General features: G+C 48.9%; 1 protein-coding gene across 9 annotated transcripts in view; it reads right to left on the reverse strand.

Moving 5' to 3' along the window:
* Positions 1-20,007, reverse strand: part of NF1 (neurofibromin 1) — a 527,350-nt gene that overhangs the window by 443,435 nt on the left and 63,908 nt on the right. For all 9 annotated transcript variants that reach the window (XR_003858146.1, XM_029611915.1, XM_029611920.1 and 6 more), the window contains exon 3: positions 404-487. Coding sequence is in view for 8 of the 9 variants with exons in the window: in XM_029611915.1 (XP_029467775.1) it covers positions 404-487 (84 nt within the window). In the remaining variant the exon portion in view is untranslated. The remainder of the gene's footprint in view (positions 1-403; positions 488-20,007) is intronic.

Consider the following 20,007-nt stretch of genomic DNA (forward strand, 5'->3'; position numbering starts at 1 on the left):
TGGAGGCAGTTTTCCACTAGGCCACTGTGGCATCAGAGATTTGCATGCGAGACTCAAGGTATTACGCAGTGCACTCAAAAGCATCTCACTGGTTGTGATAATGTCCAGGTCCCATTTCAGCCACCACAGGAGAAAAGTTACAAATGGTAAAAGCCAAATCAATTGGCTACCTGGCTAATTTGACTTTTTTGTAAGGGCCAGAACAGGGCCCTAAATTACCCTTTCAAGTAATTCCATTACCCAACTGAATCTAAGGCTCAAAATGCCCCTAAGCCATGGCTCCAATTAGGACACAGCATCAATCAGGATTGGCAGTAAGTTCCAGAAGGAAAGAGTGGCAGTGAAGGAAGGGAAAATCATCTACTACAATATCAGCTCTCAAGCAGCACACAGGAATACTTACCCCTGCAAGACATTTTTCCAGAGTATCCAATATAATCAGCTGGGACAGGTAGAGATTCTTCTCAGCAGTTTCTCCAAATATTCTCTGAGGAGAAAGAAGTCACCTGATCAACTTACATACAAAAAAGTAAAATGTTTTTATCGGAACCACCAAGTGAACCACCATCTGTGTTAGGAATGGACATTTTGCTCTCACACAATAGCTGTTGTCACTTCTTCCTTACTGCATTTTATCTTTACAACAGTTACTTAATGGCATTTCAAAGCAGCTTCACTGTTCGGCTCACTATGGAAGTAGACAACCACTGCTTCTTTTCACTGCCCCACAAACTCTCCCCCTTCCCTTCCCCTCAGCATACTCTCTCTCCCCCCTGCTCCCTCCCCACCCAGCACACTTGTACATGCCTTAGAGACAGGGAGCAGCCACAAGATTCACAGCCCGGACCAGAGCCATTGACTTCTTGACCTAGGTCCCTGGCATTAGCCGGGACTCTGGCTACTGGACTTAGGCCAAGCTCCGACATCAGTAGCAACTCCCCCATCTCAGGCAGGCACCAGTCACCAAATTTTAGATGTCCTGGATTGTTCCAGCCCTGATGAGGATATTGGCATATTTAAATTTCCACTCCAGCTTCTTGTACCTTACACCTTGAAACTGCTCTTTATAAATTCATTTATTTAAAAATGCTTATATTCCTCTACTTCCTAGAATCTGTTCAGCATGGATTACAATGAAAATCATAAACTCAGCATTCAACAAAACAATACACATGACATTCAACATAAAATCAATACATTTACATCAATACATTAAAAATAATGCTGCTTCACCCAAATACTTCTTCGAAAAACTCTGTTTTTAATGCCTTTCTAAACACTTGAAAATCCTGCTGGGATCTAAGGTCAGCAGGCAGCTTATTCCACTCATTTGGTGCTACTGATGAAAAAACTCAGTCTTGTTTTAGCCCACCTAAATTTTTTAACTAGAGGAATAACTAGTAAGTTGGTACCCTCAGACCTCAGTGCACTGTTTGGAGCATAGAGCTCAATATGATCTCGCTGCAATACACAGGGAGAAATGGTTTTCAACAGTTTAAAAACAACAGTCAGCAACCTAAATCTATTCCTCCATTTGACTGGGAGCCAATGTAGGTCCCTCAAAACCAGGGTTATGTGCTCTCTTCTCAAGCCCTTTTGTGTGCTCCACAAGGTATATCTCTTCCATTTAAAGCGGTAGGATTTCCACGTGGAAGGCTTCCGTGAAGCTACTAGGACTTGAGATACAACCACTCAACCTTTCAAGTAACGTATCAGCCTTTCAACATCCAGCCCGTCAGAAAGAGGGCCTGGAGGTTCAGGTGGCATAACGTGCCGTGATTCTGCGTTATGAGGTTGGGCGACATGCCCAGGTGAATGGGTTCCTGGACAGAGAGGTCGCGAAGTATGGGAAACCAGATTTGGCGCGGTCAGTACGGGGCTATGAAAATCATTAAGCCCCAGTCCTGTTGTAGCTTCAAGAGAGTCTTGTTTATTAGCAGAACTGGAGGATACGCATAAAGCGGGCCTTTGTTCCAGGGACGGGCCAAGGCATCCCTGGCTGGTGCTTGCCGGTCCCTGTGCAGAGTGCAGAAGCGTTCCACTTTGTGGTTCTGACTGGACGCAAAGAGGTCGATGGTCGGATGATCCCACCGGTGGAAGATTCTGGTCACAACAGAGGGATCTAGAGACCATTCTTGGGGCTGGAAACATCGGCTGAGGCGGTCTGCCAGTGCATTCTGAGTGCCCGCCAGATAGGTGGTTCGCAGAAGAATGGAATGCGTCAGGGCCCAGGCCCAAATCTGCGCCGCCTCCTGGCACAGCAGATAAGAGCCTGTGCCCCCCTGTTTGTTCAGGTACCACATTGCAACTTGGTTGTCTGTTTGAATCAGGGCAACTTTGTTGGATAGACAGTCCTGAAATGCATAAAGGGTGTACCGCATCGCTCGAAGCTCCAGAAAGTTGATTTGATGTGTCGCTTCGGCTGTTGTCCAAGTTCCTTGAGTTTGAAGGCCTTGGGCTTGGGCTCCCCAACCTAGGTTGGAGGCGCCTGTAGTTAAGGTCACCTGAGGAGCCGGTTGCTGGAAAGAAAGACCCACTTGTAAGTTGGCTTTGTTTGTCCACCAGGCAAGGGACAGATGAAGCTGGTTGGTTATGTGTACCAGGGACGGCAGTGGCTGAGTAGCTTGTTGCCACTGGGATTTTAGAGCCCATTGGATCACTCTCATGGCAAGGCATGCCATAGGGGTGACACGGACTGTTGATGCCATGTGGCAGAGCAACTTGAGTAGCTGACCAGCTGAGGCTCTTTTCCAATGGCGGATAAAGCTGGCAAGGTTGGACAGCGTAGTCGCATGGTCGTTAGATAAGAATGCTCTGGACAGTGTCATGTCTAGGTCTGCTCCTATAAAGGAGAGAAGATGAGACGGTGTCAACTGGGATTTGGAGTAATTTATTAGAAATCCCAATGAGTTTAGACACCTTATGGTGAGACCGAGAGAGTCGAGGGCTCCTTGTTTTGTCTGGCTTTTTATGAGCCAGTCGTCCAGGTATGGAAAAACGTATACGCCTCTGCTGTGTAACTGCGCAGCCACGACTGCCAAGCACTTCGTAAAGACTCGAGGCGCCGAGGTTAGGCCGAATGGTAGTACCTTGTACTGATAGTGGCTGTGACCCACCATGAATCGCAGATATTTGCGATGAGGAGGGAAGATCGCAATAAGGGCGTATGCGTCTTGAAGGTCCAGAGAGCAGAGCCAATCCCCTTTTTGAAGTAGAGGAAGCATAGTGCCCAGGGATACCATTCTGAACCGTTCCTTGCAAAGAAAAGTATTCAAGGCATAGAGGTCCAGAATAGGCCGGAGGCTGCCAGTCTTTTTTGGAATAAGGAAATATATGGAGTAGAACCCCTTTTCCTGCTGATTCGGTGGAACTGGTTCCCCGGCTCTGACTGACAGAAGGGTTGAGAGCTCTGACTCGAGTTTTCCTGTGTGGTCGTCCCAGCTCCAGGATGGATTGGGTGGGAAGTCCAGGGGTATTTTTGAAAAATGTAGGCGCTAACCGTGGGTTACAATGGTCAATACCCACTGGTCCATGGTAATTGGATGCCAACTTGTTGCAAAGTGGTGCAGGCGGCCCCCCCACTGGAATATGGCTGCTGCTCTCTGGAAAAGAGTCAAAATCCAGATGCAGGTCCAGCTTGTGGAGCTGACTGTGATCTAGATGTTCTCGTTTGGTGCGCATGTCCCCTCTGAGGTGCCTGAGCCGGTCGTGCATGGGATGCAAGAGGGTAATATCTGTGTGGCCTGTAAAATTGTTTCTTGGGTTCTCGACGTGTGACCCTGCGAGTTATGGAGAGAACATCTGGGGAGACAGTTGACAACTGGCGCAGGGTCTCAAGATGGTCCTTTAATTGGGCCACTGCGTCCTGGATCTTATCCCCGAACAGGTTGTCACCGGTACAGTTTGTCCTGCACTTCCGGGTGTAGGTCTGAGGCCTTAAGCCAGGCCCAGCGTCTAGCACTGATACCCACTGCCGAGACTCTGGATGCTGTTTCAAAAGAATCGTAGGCAGCTCTGACTTGTTTGCCTGCTTCCATTCCTTTTTGTAAGATGGAGGACAAAGTTTCTTGTTGTTGTTGAGGCAATGTTGTTTAGCCTTTTTCTGAGCTGATTCCATGACTACAGAGTGATGGGGCAGCTGACTTTTTGGAAAATCTGGGGCTTGTTGAACCAGGTAGGTAGCATCTGTCTTTCTAATGACTGGGGGTACAGTACCCGGATGTTCCCACAGGCGGTGCATGAGGTCCAAAAGAACTTCATGCACCGGTATTGCCATTATTTCTTTTGGAGCATCTACAAGTTGTAAGATCTCCAACATTTTATGGCACCTTCCTCTGTAATAAAGGAAAATGGTATAGTCTCAGACATCTTTGACAAAACTGGCAAAGGAGAGGTCTTCTGGTGAAGATCTTTGCCTTTCCTCCGGCGGTGAAGGCTCTGAGAGCAAATCCTCGGACGTCAGTGATGAATCATCTGAGGATGCGTCATCCCACAGATTACAGGGACTTTCCCCTTCTCCCGGTGGAGCTCCCGATGGAGGAAGCATGCCAAAACCGAGAGGGCGGGAAGGCATCGATGGATGTGGTAGTGGCATTAATGGAATCGGTGCTGGCATTGAGGGCACCGGGGCGGATGAGGTCCGCTTGGGCACTAGTAGCCACGATGGCCTTGGCATGGGCTCCGGCATCAACAGCTCCCGTGGAGGGGCATGGCCAGGAATCCATCCTTCCTCCTCCGAGGAACCCGGTACTGGAATCGGGACCTGCGAAGGCCTCGATGCCAGCGTGTCCAGTGGCAGAGGAGTCGATAAGGCACCGATTAGCGTATTGAGGCACTCAAGGAGCAGTGCAACCATTGAGGGAGCCGGTTCTAGGGCCAGTCTGGGGGCCGGCGCCAACGGCAATTGGAAGCCTCGTAAGGCTTTCAGCACTGCCTCTTGGACCATGCGGACCAATTCCTCCTGGTAAGCCAGCATGGGTGGCACGGCAATCGGGGTAAGAGGCAGGCTAGGCGACACCAGAGCTTCTACGGGGGTCTGTGGAGGCTCGGTGCCCAGCACCAGTATCGATGGGGGATGTCTAGGGCTCCCAGGTCCAGAAGAGGATGGGGGCTGCTCTCCCCGGGCCCTCTTCTCAGGCAGCTCGATGGAAGTCAACGCCTCCCTCTGTGCTCGGTCCGGTCTTTCCCCAGCACAGAGGAAGATGACACCGATGTCCTTGATGGAGTCAGTTACGGACGGTCACCCCGTCCACAATGTTCCTGGCGAATTGTCTCAGAGGTCGATGGACCCTCCATGGTCGGTGACGCTTGAACTGGCGTCGATGGAGCAGTGCGTTTTGGCTTCTGTTGGAAACAGGATGCTGGGCTTGATGGACCCTTGGTCTGATCCAGCATGGCAATTTCTTATGTTCTTATCTGCTCCATTTTGTCCAGGCGAGTGCGATGGCCATTGGGGGTCATTTGTGCGCAACTAGGGCATCTACGAATGTTATGCAAGGGACCTAAGCACAAAACACAGACTTCATGCGGGTCCGTTATAGACATGGGCCTTGGACACTCGGGGCATTTTCTAAACCCGGTCACCATGTCAAAAATTGCTGGGCGCGCGGTCGGTGACTGTCGGGCACCGAGGCGGTAAGCCATCGGGAACCGACTGCAAGTGCAGGAAAAGACACTTACCGAGCATCGGAGGGACGGAGCGCGATGGGGGACCCCTTTGAGGGATTTTTAAGAAGATAAACTTCAAATAGTTCCGTGAGGAAAGTGTGAGAAATTTCTCACAGAGCTCCTAAACCGCGAAGCAACAGCTGCGCGGAAAAAAAAAAAAGACTGAAGGGGGACCCCTGGTGGCTACAGGGTTAGTGGCATACTCAGTGTGCCAGTCAAAGTTCTAGAAACTTTGACAAAAGTGTCCGTGACATGGCTCCATCTGATGATGTCACCCATATGCGAGGACTACCATCCTGCTTGTCCTGGGAGAAAAAGTTGCACAGGGTCAGCTAATTCCAATTGTTACCAAGGTCAAGAGCTTAGGAGTTGTGTTGGACTCAAATCTGAATATTCTTTCACAACTTCATGACTATTATAAAAAGAAAATTATTCCTTACCTGCTAATTTTCGTTCCTGTAATACCATGGATCATTCCAGTCGGTGGGTTATGTTCCATGTCCAGCAGATGGAGTCAGAACACAAAATTCCAAGGGGAGGACCCATATAACCACGCCTCCCCTGTAACAGCTCTCAGTAACTAGACTAACAAAGCCCAAAAGAGAGAGACTAAAAACAGAGGGATCAAGTAAACAAAGAAGGAATTGAAATAACCACTGTCCAAATAAACAGCAACTAAATTCTGAACAGTGAACTTGCGAACAGCAGTGCGTGAACAAAAAAGACACGCAGTATTCGAAATACAGAGTAAAAGATTGTTAAGACAGGTAGGCAGGGATGTCCCACAAGCAAACCCCCAAACCAAGGGAGGGTGTCTGAAATGATCCATGGTATTACAGGAACGAAAATTAGCAGGTAAGGAATAATTTTCTTTTCCCTGTACATACCAGGATCATTCCAGACGGTGGGATGTACCAAAGCTTTCCCATCACGGGTGGGCCGCAGACAGCCCTGCTCGTATTACCTTGTCTCCAAGCTGACCGCCCGACGGAGCACCGACGTCCAGGCGATAATGTCTCGCAAAAGTATGGATAGACTTCCAGGTGGCCGCCCTACAAATCTCCTGAGTGGAGACGGAGGAGCTCTCCGCCCAAGATGTCGGCTGGGCTCGAAGAGAATGAGCCTTGACAACCAGCGGAGGGGACTTACCTACGCCAAGGTACGCCGCTATGATTGCTCCCTTCAACCACTGCGCTATAGATTGTTTGGAGGCCATGCAACCCTTCCGGGGTCCGGACCAGAGGATAAACAGATGATCGGAGAGCCGAAAATCATTGGTCACCTCCAGATAGCATATCAGAGACCGCCGTACATCCAGTCTACGCAGGTCTCCAGACTCAGAAGAGGCAAAAGATGGTAATTCCACCAATTGGTTGAGGTGGAATGCCGAAACCACTTTAGGGAGAAAAGAAGGAACAGTCCTCAGCGAAACCCCTTCAGGCATGAAAGGAAGGTATGGTTCACGACAGGATAGGGCCTGCAGCTCGGAAATACGTCTTGCTCCTGATTGCTCCTGATTGCTCCTGATTGCCACGAGAAAAATGGTCTTGAGAGTGACGTCCTTGATGGTAGCTGAGCTTAGAGGTTCGAACGGCGAACCACAGAGGACTCGGAGCACCAGATTCAGATTCCACGACGGACAAGGTGGGCGAATCGGAGGCTTCAAGTGTTTCACTCCTTTAAGGAAACGGGAGACGTCCGGATGCGAGGACAGAAACTCCTTATTTCCACTGCGAAGAAAAGCCCCCAAGGCCGCCACCTGAACCCGAAGAGAATTGTAAGCAAGACCCAAATCCAAACCTGCCTGCAAGGAGGAAAGGACTTGTGGCACTGAGGCCTGCATGGGAAGAATGTCATTCACTCCACACCAATCCTCAAAGACCTTCCAGACTCGAACATAGGTAACAGAGGTGGACATCTTACGTGCTTTTCAGTAGCGTTGAAATAACCGGCTCCGGATAACCGCGCCTCCTCAACTGACGCCTCTCAAAAGCCAGGCCGCAAGACAGAAGCGATCTGCCTCCTTGAAAAATATTGGTCCCTGGCGTAGAAGACGTGGCAGCTGACCGAGACGAAGGGGACCCTCCACCGTCAAATTGCGCAGATCCGCGAACCACGGTCATCGGGGCCACTCTGGTGCCACAAGGATCACCGGCCCTAGGTGTGCCTCTATCCTGCGGAAGACCTTGCCCACGAGGGGCCACGGTGGGAAAACATAGGAGACAGTGGCGCGGCCAGAGCAGGACCAGCTCGTCCATGCCCTCGGCGCCGCGCTCCCGCCTGCGGCTGAAGAAGCGGGCGGCCTTTGCATTTCCGGCGGTTGCCATTAGGTCTACGTGCGGTGTCCCCCATCGCCGTACTATTATCCGCATCGCCTGCTGCGAGAGCTCCCACTCTCCGGGAACCAAGTTTTGTCGGCTGTGAAAGTTACGCCTGTACGTTGTCCACTCCCGCTATATGCGAGGCCGCTAGTCGTTGGAGGTGAAGCTCTGCCCACTCCATCAATTTGTCTGTTTCCAGAGAGACCAACCGACTTCTCGTGCCTCCCTGGCGATTGATGTACGCCACTGTAGTCGCACTGTCCGAAAGCACCCTGACTGCTTGATGGCGTACTATGGGGAAGAAACCCTGTAACGCCAGACAGATCGCCCTGGTCTCCAAGCGGTTGATGGGCCACTTCGACTGTTCCTCTGTCCATCGACCCTGGATTGAGCTGTCCCAACAGACCGCTCCCCAGCCTGTGAGGCTGGCATCCGTGGTGATAATCACCCAATCCGGGTCCTCCAGCAACACCCCCTGAGCTAGGTGCCGCAGTTCCAGCCACCAATGGAGACTGATGAAGGTTCCTCTCGGAATCGGAAGGATTGCCTGGAAATCTCTCGACACCGGCTGCCACCGGGAGAGTAGGGATCTCTGCAGAGGCCTCAGATCCGCAAATGCCCAAGGAACCAGATCGATGGTGGAGGCCATGGTCCCCAGTACCTGCAGGTAGTCCCAGGCAGTGGGCATCTCGAGCGCCATAAATCCTTGAATCTGCTGACGCAGAGAATGAGCTCTGTCCGGATGCAGAAAAACCCTGGCATTCTTGGTGTCGAAGTGAGCTCCCAGAAAATCCAACGACTGGGATGGGACCAGGCTGCTCTTGGTGAAGTTGACAATCCATCCCAGAGATTGGAGAAGTTGTACCACTCTGTCGACTGCGAGGATACACTGTGCTCGTGACTTTGCACGGATGAGCCAATCGTCTAGGTAAGGATGCACAAGGATGCCTTCCTTGCGCAAGGTTGCCGCCACTACCACCATGATCTTCGTGAAAACCCGTGGAGCTGTGGCCAGGCCAAAGGGAAGAGCGCAAAATTGGAAGTGTTGACCCAAAATTTTGAAGCGTAGGTAACGCTGATGAGCTTGACAAATTGGTATGTGGAGATACGCCTCCGTGAGATCCAACGAAGCCAAGAATTCTCCCGGATGAACTGCCACTAACACTGAACAGAGTGTCTCCATGCGGAAACGAGGGACTCTGAGGGACCGGTTGACCTGCTCGAGGTCCAGGATAGGACGAAAAGTACCTTCCTTCTTGGGAACCACAAAGTAGATTGAATAATGCCCCCGGCCCAGTTCGGCGGCTGGCACCGGCAATATGGCCCCCAATTGAAGGAGACGATCGAGGGTCTGCCGCACGGCTCCCTGTTTGATTAAGGACCCGCAAGGGGAAAACAGGAACCGGTCCCGAGGAGTGCAAACAAAATCCAAAGCGTAACCGCGTCTTAGAATATCCAGAACCCATTGATCCGACGTGATTTAGACCCACTCTTCGTAGAAGAGAGCAAGGCGACCCCCCAGTCGAGGGACCACCTCCCGGGTCTGTCTGGCATCATTGGGTAGATTTAGCGGATGTACCAGCACCCTGCGCTTCCTTACCCTGGCGGCGCCCACGAAAGGGCCGGTTCCAGGAGTGCGAACGAGAAGAGGGAGCCCGAGGTGGCTGTTGCCTCTGAGGACGCGCTCTCTGCTGGTTACGATAACGGTTTCTGGAGTAATTATATGATCTTGACGAACGGGGTCGATCTTCGGGCAACTTGTGCACCACGTTCTCATTAAGGGACTTGATTATCTGATCCAAGTCTTCACCAAAAAGATACCTACCCTTAAAAGGAAGGGACCCCAAACGGGTCTTGGAAGAGGCATCAGCCGACCAAACTGCGAAGCCAAAGGAGCCGACGCGCTGAGACCGCCGCCACCATGGTTCGGGCTAGGACCCTTAAAAGATCATATAAAGCATCCGCTCCATAGGCAACCACGGCTTCCAGTCTGTCCGCCTGGTGAGCCTCGGCATCTGGTAAGGACTGGGAGGTGAGAAGCTGCTGCACCCACCGAAGACCCGCTCGCTGTGTGAGGGAACTGCAGATAGCCGCCCACATCCCTAAGGCCGAGAGCTCAAAGATATGCTTGAGGTAAACCTCCAGCTTCTGATCCTGCATATCCTTCAACGCCGTCCCTCCAGTGACAGGAATAGTGGTATGCTTTGTGTCCGCTGATACCGCAGAATCTACGGCGGGAACTTTGAGAATTTCCAAAAAATCGGCCGGCAGAGGATACAAATTTTCCATGGCTCTACCGACCCTAAGGTTGGCCTCCGGGGAATCCCATTCCCAAGTGATCAACTGCAAGATCTTGTGATGAGTGGGAAAAGACTTGGCTAGAGGCCACAGTCCTGCTAGGAGGGGGTCCCCCTTCTTGAGAGCCGGGTCAGGCCCCACCGGTTCCGGAGGGGGATCAATATCCATTTCCTGGAGGATGTAGGGAATGAGGTCATCTAACTCCGCCGCTTGGAAGATGCGGAGGACCCTAGGGTCGTCGCCTTCCACCTGGACCGCCAAGGTGGGGTCGTCCACGTCAGGGTCTTGGGATTGTCCTTCCCCCAACGAAGTCTGTATTATCGAAGGTGTCCCGGTAGGGCCACGAGATGTCCCCGCTCCCCCGCCTACTAAAGGGGGGCGAGCCTGAGGGAGGGTCGCACCCAGGAGGGGGGTAGGACATGGTATCTTGGGGGGAGAGGGTCTCCAGGTCCCGAAGGTCGTGTCTCTGCTCTGAAGAAAAGCCCTGTGCATCAGGACTATGAATTCAGGGGAAAAGGCCTGGCATCCTGAGGGGTCACCCACCGGGGGATTCCCCCCCCGCCTACCAGGATTAGACTCGGAGTAAGGGTCCAAAACAGGCCTAGAAGTGGGGAACGGATTATCCTTGTCCTCCTCAGAAAGGCGGCATCAGAATCTTGCAACAAAATGGCCACCGATCCCGCGTTGACAGGGAACGGGGCCTGGCGCTTCCTTCCCACGCGGTCTGCAGCTCGAACGTCCTTATTAGTAGCTGGCGCACATTCCCCCTCGGGGAAACAGCCTGAGTACAGACCCTCTTCAGAAAATAATCCGGCCCTGTCGGAGCCCTCACAAGGCGCCGCGGACTGCATCGCCGCAGGGAGAGAGAGAGAGGGGGGGGGGGAGAGGCTCTACAGGTGGCTCGCGCCCAAAATGAGCGCCGACCCGGCAACGGACGCTTGCCGCGGTCCCCCACCGACCTGAAGAACTACTGACGGGGAATTACCCTCCCGACAGCAGGCGGCCCCGGGGAATGGTGCTTCGCGGGGCCGCAGGTCGGGACGTCGGTCGCTCCCCAAAAGGGAGGGGGGAAAACCTGGGTCAGGAGGGAGAGGCCGGCGCTACCGACTTTCACCTCAGAGAGCCGAACGGAGTCCAAAAAATTGCAGTCTTCTGCTGAAAAAGAAGATGAAACAAAAATACACTTACCCCAACTGAGCCCTCAGTGAGGAAATTGAGAAAAGAAAGAAAGAAAACAGGCAACAGCCTGTCAGCAAGTCACCAGGCTAGAGAGCGATGAGCCAGCACCAGCGGAGAGCTCTCCCCCTGCTGTAAGAGGAGCCTTAGCAAAGTGACCTAAACTGTAAATTTAAAACTTCCTTTTTTTTTTTTAAAAAAAACAATCCCCCTGAGGAGGTAGCCCTAAGCTAACAAGCTGGGGACCACAAGTCCCCTGCTCGCATCTGCTGGAGTCAGAACGTTACTGAGAGCTGTTACAGGGGAGGCGTGGTTATATGGGTCCTCCCCTGGGAATTTTGTGTTCTGACTCCATCTGCTGGACATGGAACATAACCCACCGTCTGGAATGATCCTGGTATGTACAGGGAACTATGTTTACTAAAACCTTTACTTGGGGCAACTAAGTTCTGATTGTAGTGCAAGCAATGACACTACCAACTTTGGACTACTGCAATGTTCTGCTTATTACAAAATAGTTTACGAGCCCTCCAAGTGCTACCTAATTCAGCAGCCAGGCTTACTGCTGGCTTGCATATAAGGGCACACATCTCGCATTTTCTTGGTGAGCTTCACAGGCTACCAGTTAAAGAAGCATTCAATTTAAAGTTACCTTACTTATTCAGAAAATGCAAAAGATCAATTCACTTCCCTGGATTAATCAGCAATTGCACATCTACAACCCAACACAAGCACTGTGGTCAACTGGACAAGTTCAGCTCATTGAAATAAGGTAGAGACTTTTATTTACAATTGGCCCCCACTCTACAGAACTCTTTACCTCTAGTGCTACGAATGAGAGAATGCACATTCTTTAAAAAAAATTGCTGAAGACACACTTATTACTGGCATTTGATATGTGGTGACAAATAATCCGGCTTTCACAGTCATGACCTAGCCAGCAATTCAATGCCTTAGCAGTATATCTGGTATCCATTATGCACAAACAGGTTTTGCTGTCCACATGTATTTTGTTTTATGTTTTTATGCACCAAGTATGTGAATAATGTAAGCCACCTAGGGCTGTGAATAGGCAGCAGAGAATTCTCCAAATAACACAGTTTGATTTAAAAAAAATAATAATAAAAAATTGGAAACAATGATCCTTGGTCAAAGAAAGGAAATTAAGGAAAATATTGAAGGAATTTAGCTTATATTTATAACCAAGATACCTCAGAAAACAGAAGGAATACGCTCAGTACACTGTATGCATTTCAATCCCAGGGACATGAAAAGTCCAAATGCTCTCTAAGAGCAGATAGTTGAAATAAGCCGTTATGCATGCTCAGCTTTAAATAACATTTTTTTCTGTGGTAAGAGAACGAAGAACAATTCCCCTCTCCCCCCCAAAACCAGCAGTGCTCCAATGCCCTGGACAAGCACCACAGGGGATTAAAGGGAACCCAGCTGAAAAGCATGTAGATACAAGCCCAGCTATTTCTTCCTGGCTCCTTTCAATTTCCAGCTCAAGTGAAACTGGGCTCTGGTACCCTGAAGTTTCATTCACAGCCAGTCTTTACAGCGAGAGTCCTCAGTCAGGGACCACAAATCATAGCTCCTTCTGAAAATCGAACAAGGACCCCAAAGTCTGGACACTAGATGTCGCAACTGAGCAAACATGAGATCCCTCCCACAAGGGGCTGTGAATGCAAAGCAGATATCTTAATATAAAGTTATGACCTTCTTGTGGGGCTTTACAGTGTTAGATTTTAAGAGTGCTTTCCATGTTTTGTTTTTTAGACTCCATTACATATTGCTCAAGGGAAGCTCATTGGATGCAATAAATTGTCCAAATGCCAAAGCAGCCCACCAGAAACTTTTTCTATAGTACTCAACAGGTACTAGTTAAGAACATTATCTGAAAGGGGGCATGGAGAAAGCACAGCTTTTTTCCTGATAAGGTGCCCTGGTGCACAACAGCGGCAAGCATCCAGTCTGGCAGTGTTCTGACCTTTTTTTTTTTTTTTTTTTTTTTTTTACTGCAAATGGAGTTGGGGCCATTTTTCTCTCAGTCTACCTCGAGACTAAAATAGACTGACTCTCCCTTCTACTTCTCCCTATTTATTCTTTTTCTGAGAAAAATAATCAACTGTACATCTGGACAGTCCAGATTACTGTCAACATATCTGGATTTTACAGATACTAAGATTTATATTATATTTTAAAACTTAATTTTCAGATTGGGTGACCAGAGAATTGGATCAAGTTAGAGCGCTAGATGTAGTGTAGTTGGATTTCAGCAAGGCCTTTGGCAAGGTTCTGCATGGAAGACATAAATAAATTTGAGGACCCTTGGTATGGAACAGAGAATGACTGACTGGATGACGACAAAAGGTAGTGGAAACTTTTTTTTCTCTTCGGAGGAGGGATTGTTACTAGCGATGTGCCTCAGATCAGTCCTTAGACCAGTTTTTTTCAACATTTTTGTAAGCGACATAATGGAAGGATTGTCAGGAAAGGTTTTTCTTTTTGACAATGATATCAAAATAAGTAAAAGGGTGGACAGCCAGGAAGGTTTGAAAAAAACATGAGGCAGGATCTAGCGAAGCTTGAGGAATGGTCTAAGGCAAGGCTTCACAAACCTGTCCTGGGGACCCCACAGCCAGTCGGGTTTTCAGGATAGCCGCAATGAATATGCATGAGAAATGTGCATACCATGGAGACTCAGTATATGCAAATTTATCTCATGCAAATTAATTGTGGATATCCTGAAAACCCGACTGGCTGTGGGGTCCCCAGGACAGGTTTGGGAAGCCCTTGTCTAAGGTTCAATGCTAAAAAATGCAGAGTAATGCATTTAGGATGTAAAAACCCAAGGGAAAGGTACAGTATTGGAGGTGAAATTCTTCTAAGCACAAAGGAAGAGCAGGATCTGGGAGTAATTGTATCTGATGATGTTAAGGTGGCCAAATGTTGAGATTACTTACCTGATAATCTCCTTTTCCTTAGTGTATGCAGATGGACTCAAAACAAGTGGGATATAGTGTGCTCGTGCTAGCAGTTGGAGACGGATGTGACGTCAGCACGGGTACATATACCCCCACAGGAAGTGCAGCAATTCAGTAATCTTCCTTGCAAAAGCTTTATGGATATATGTGTGACTGACCAATCGATTAAATGAACAGGATTACCCTGACCAATTGATAGTAGCTGGAGACCACCAGTGTTCTCAACCGGAAGGCGTCAACACCCGGTAGAAAAACATGGCTTACCGTGAGTTGGCGAATCCCCATGTATACCGGCAGCCGGGCGGGATGCTGAGTCCATCTGCATACACTAAGGAAAAGGAGATTATCAGGTAAGTAATCTCAACATTTCCTAGTGTGTAGCAGATGGACTCAAAACAAGTGGGATGTACAAAAGCTACTCCCGGACTGGGCGGGAGGCTGCCCGAGGTCCGTTTAGGATTGCCCTCGCAAATGCTGTGTCCTCCCTGGCCTGAACGTCCAGACGGTAGAATCTGGAGAAGGTATGGAGGGAGGACCACGTCGCCGCTTTACATATCTCTGCAGGCGACAGCATCCTAGTTTCTGCCCAAGAGGCTGCTTACGCTCTGGTAGAATGAGCCTTGACCTGTAGAGGTGGTGGTTTTCCCGCCTCTACGTAGGCCGCCTTGATAACTTCTTTGATCCAGCGGGTGATGGTTGGCCGTGAGGCCGCTTCTCCTTGCTTCTTCCCGCTGTGAAGGACGAACAGATGGTCCGTCTTTCATACTGCTTCTGACATTTCCAAGTATCTGGCCAGTATTCTGCCGATGTCGAGATGACGCAGTATTCGACCTTCTTCTGACTTCTTCAAACCTTCCGTGGTTGGCAAGGATATGGTTTGGTTGAGGTGAAATTGTGAGACTACTTTGGGTAAGAAGGAAGGAACCGTGCGAAGATGGATAGCCTCTGGAGTGATTCTGAGGAACAGATCACGGCAGGACAGTGCTTGGAGCTCTGAGATGCGGCGTGCTGAACATACGGCCAGCAAGAACACCACCTTCAAGGTCAACAAACAGAGAGACAGGCCTCGAAGGGGTCTGAAGGCAGATCCCGCTAGAAATTCCAACACTAGGTTGAGGTTCCACAGGGGCACCGGCCACTTCAGTGGCGGGCGAATGTGTTTGACTCCTTTCAGGAAACGTGAAACGTCTGGGTGTGTGGTGATGCTGTTGCCGTCACTCTTGGGACCGTAGCAGGATAGCGCTAGACCCTTCTGAAGTCCATCTTGCAGGAAATCCAAAATGATAGGTTTCTTCTATGAATTTAGTCGTGTAGAATTTGGAAACACGCTCAGCGAGCGCGAGGGAGCTCCAAACTGCTTTGGAGACGGAAATTACTGAATTGCTGCACTTCCTGTGGGGGTATATGTACCCGTGCTGACGTCAGATCCGTCTCCAACTGCTAGCACGAGCACACTATATCCCACTTGTTTTGAGTCCATCTGCTACACGCTAGGAAATAGGTGGATAAAGTGATGGTAAAAGTCAGAAAGATGCTTGGCTGCATAGGGAAAGGAAGGGCCAGCAGAAAAAGGGAGGTGATATTGCCCCTGTGTAGGTCCCTGATGAGACCTCGCTTGGGCATGCTGTGTACAATTCTGGAGACTGCACCTTCAAAAGGATAAAAACAGGATGAGTCGGACCAGAGGGTGGCTACTAAAATGGTCAGTGGAGATCTAAACATATACACCCTGGAGGAAAGGCAAGTTAGGGGAGATATAATAGAGACATTTAAATATCTCAAAGATTTCCATGCACAGGAGATGAGCCTTTTTCAATGGAAAGGAGGATCTAGAACGAGGGGTCATGAGATGAGGTTGAAAGGGGATAGACTCAGGAGTAAACTTGGGAATATTTCTTTACAGAGAGGGTGGTGGATGCATGGAACAGCCTCCTGGAGGGAGGTGGTGGAGACAAAAATAGTATCTGAATTCAAGAACGCATGGGATAAATACAGGGGATCTCTAAGGAAGTGATGAGAATGCTGATGCTAAATTAATTGGACGGATGGGCAAACTAGATTGGCCATATGGTCTTTTTCTGCTATCATGTTTCTATTTTTCCAGATTCTCTCTCTTGCAGTAATAGCAGGAGGAGGCTTAAACCATTTATTTATTAGAAATTGCTTGTTCCTCCTTTCTCTTTTTGCAGATGTGCTATCCAGGCAAGTGTATAAATTCCCGGCTCAGATTCAATCATCATACTTCACATGTTGGGCAGGTAACCTGCACAGTATACCATCCTGAAGAAAGCCATACCTCACTGACCCAGGGGACTGCACGGATTAACCACAGTCCCTAGTTTCCTCTAACAACTCAAGGGTAGATTCTGCAACAAGAGTTTGAAAATTCAGCAGCAATTATGTTTTGCATATTAGGGTCAATTTGCATTTTATTTTATAAAAGTACAGTTTTCTGACATTTCTTGTGTGTCTGATTAATTCATTTGTTTTTTAGGGGGAGAAAGGGACCTTTGTGATTAGTGGTGGGATGGCAAGAGGGACATACAGAATGCAGGTAGTGGGAGGAATCTCAGAGGAAGGGAAGCAGGATAGGCGATGAAACTGAAGCACAGAGGAAAGAAGAGGATGGGATAGTGAACTATCGTCAATTTGATGGGTTGCTGGACCAAAGGCAGCATGGGTGATTAGAGAATTAGATTGAGGAAGAGTGCTCGATGTGATATACTTGGATTTTAGCAAAGCTTTTGATACGGTCCCGCATAGGTGGTTTGTGAATAAAATGAGAAACTTGGGAATTAGCACCAAGGTGGTAGAGTGGATTACAAACAGGTTGACTGACAGGAGACAGTGTGTAATAGTAAATGAAACCTACCCAGAAGAGAGAAAGATGTTACGTGGAGTACCACAAGGATCAGTGCTGTTCAATATCTTTGTGAGCAACATTGTGGAAGGGATAGGAGGTAAAGTTGGTCTATGTGCAGATGATACTAAGATCTGCAACAGAGTGGACACGCCTGAAAGAGTAGAGAGAATGAAAAGTGATTTAAGAAAGCTTGAAGAGTGGTCAAAGGTTTGGTAGCTGGAATTCAATGCCACGAAGTGTAGATTCATGCATCTGGGATGCGGTAATCTAAAAGAGCTGTATGTGATTGGGGGAAGGGAGGGTGAAAGTCTGATGTGCATGGACTGGGAGAGGGACCTTGGGGGGATAGTGTCTGGCGATCTGAAGGCGGTGAAGCAATGTGACAGCTAAAGCCAGAAGAATGCTGGGCTGCATAGAGAGAGGAATAACCAGTAAGAAAAAGGAGGTGATATTGTCCTTGTACAGGTCCTTGGTGAGGCCTCGTCGCGAGTACTGTGTTCAGTTCTGGAGCCCTTATCTCAAAAGGATAAAGACTGGATGAAGGTAATCCAAAAAAGGGTAGCCAAAATGGTGTGTGGTCTGTATCAAAAGATTTATGAAGAGTCTGAATGATCTGCATATGTATTACGAAACCGAATGACGGTATACAAAACACGACAAATAAAATAAATAAATAAATACCCTGGAAGAGAGGAGGTGCAGGGGAGCTATGATACAGGCCTTCAGATACCTGAAAGATTGTAATGATGCACATACTTCAAACATTTTCCGTTGGAAAGGAGACAGTAGAACCAGGGGTCATGAAATGAACCTCCAGGGGATCTGACTCAGAACCAACGTAAGGAAATATTTCTTCATGGAGAGGGCGGTGGATGCTTGGAATGCCCTTCCAGAAGAGGTGAAGACAAAAAAAAAAAAATGTAAACAAATTCAAAAAGGCTTAGGATAAATGCTGTGGATCCCTAAAGGCTAGAGGTGAAAAAGAAGAAAAGGGAGCATGGGGATAACCTGCATGGAGTGGCAGCTACGACTCCTAACAGAAGGCAATTTATTTAACAGTTTTATATACCGCAGTTCAGGTAACAATGTTACTAATCACTTCGGTTCACATTTCAACAATTACAATGGGGATTACTACCCTAGAAAATTAGCTTGAATGATTTAGATACAACTGCAACATCACTTTCCATTTCCACAGCAGGGGAAAAAGTCAGGGCCCTGACTTTTACAGTCCAGAGTACTAATCAAAAGTGCCAAGTCCAAAAGCAAAGCACCACTGTCTGAATTATCAAGGCGGCTGAACACCCTGTAAAAATGTCAATAGCATTCATTTTGATATCGGTTTGACTGTGCTTAGTTTTGATTGTTAATATTACTGCTCTTAACATAAAGCTTGGAGGTAACTTACATGGAATGGCATTTGTTACGCTTAACAGAAACATGGGGTTAAACCTGCATAAGTGGCAGCAACTTCCATAGGAAACTTGCTGGGCAGACTGGATGGGCCATTTGGCGTTTTCTACCATCAATACTATGAAAGGAGAGAAGAGAGAGGAAAGATCGCAAGGAGTGGGAAGGGAATAAATAGGGGGAAGAGAGAGTGGCAGGGGAGGGGAGGAACCACTCTTACACACCGCCTCCCATTGTTGATACCTTCTCTTGCTCATACCCCACACCAAACTCCTCTGATCCCCTCATTCGCACACTGCACCTCACACCCACTCTGATCTACTCAATCTTGCCCTGCCAGCCTCCTATCCCTCTCACCTCCCCCTCTCAATCCCTACAACCCACTCCATTCCTCAATCCCCTCACTCACCACCACCCCCCACCTGAGCTTGAGGCTCAGAGTTCAGCAGCAGCAGTGCAATGCCGTAGCCTGTTGTCCCCTCTGCTGCTTGGGTCAGTGTTGTGCTTTGAACTATGACAGCGCTGTTCCAAAGCGCAACACTGGCCTCTGACAGCAGAGAACAGTGCAATCTGAGGCACCATACTGCTGCTGTAGTCTCCTAGCCCCGTGCTGGAATGGGAGGAACGGATCGGAGGTGGGAGCGTGAGGAGAGATATGCACCAGGTGTCACTGCTGCTTTCTGTTCAACATGCTCCTCCCCCAGCCTCCTCTCCCCATCTCCTGCAGCAATTCTAGAGAGACTGGCTTTGCAGCCCTTAGCATGGCATCATGAGAAACCAGGGATCCTGGAATTAACCAGCAGCTGAATTATGTAGCTTGATCCTCTACAATCTGCCAAGTCAACTATGGAACACCCACTAAATCAGACTACATGCTTAACTGTGGATTACAGACTAACCATGGGCCAGATGTACTAAAGAGTTTCTCCCACTGTATGTCCATGGGGAAAACGCTTAGCACATCTGGCTCTGTCTTTGGGAATGTAACAGTATCTCATTAGTACAAATTCAAATATCATCTGTTTCAAGAACTGTGTGCAGAACTTTAAATATGCAAGCAAAGCAAAACTGGAGCAGAGTCATCTTTAGTCAGCCTTTGCACAACCTTAAGAACAGCCCTATGGCAAGAGAAGGGAGCTGTAACTAGCATACAGACCTCACCCCTACAGCAGGAGGAAGCTGCTGGTGCAGTTTATGGAAAGTGCCGCTGTGGCAGGCTGTGAGACAAAGTTAGGCATACGAAAAGACCTATCTTTCAATTCAATTCCAGCCTAGAGTGAGTCCT

Source organism: Rhinatrema bivittatum, chromosome 8 (assembly GCF_901001135.1).
Source record: "Rhinatrema bivittatum chromosome 8, aRhiBiv1.1, whole genome shotgun sequence".
Taxonomy (NCBI): domain Eukaryota; kingdom Metazoa; phylum Chordata; class Amphibia; order Gymnophiona; family Rhinatrematidae; genus Rhinatrema; species Rhinatrema bivittatum.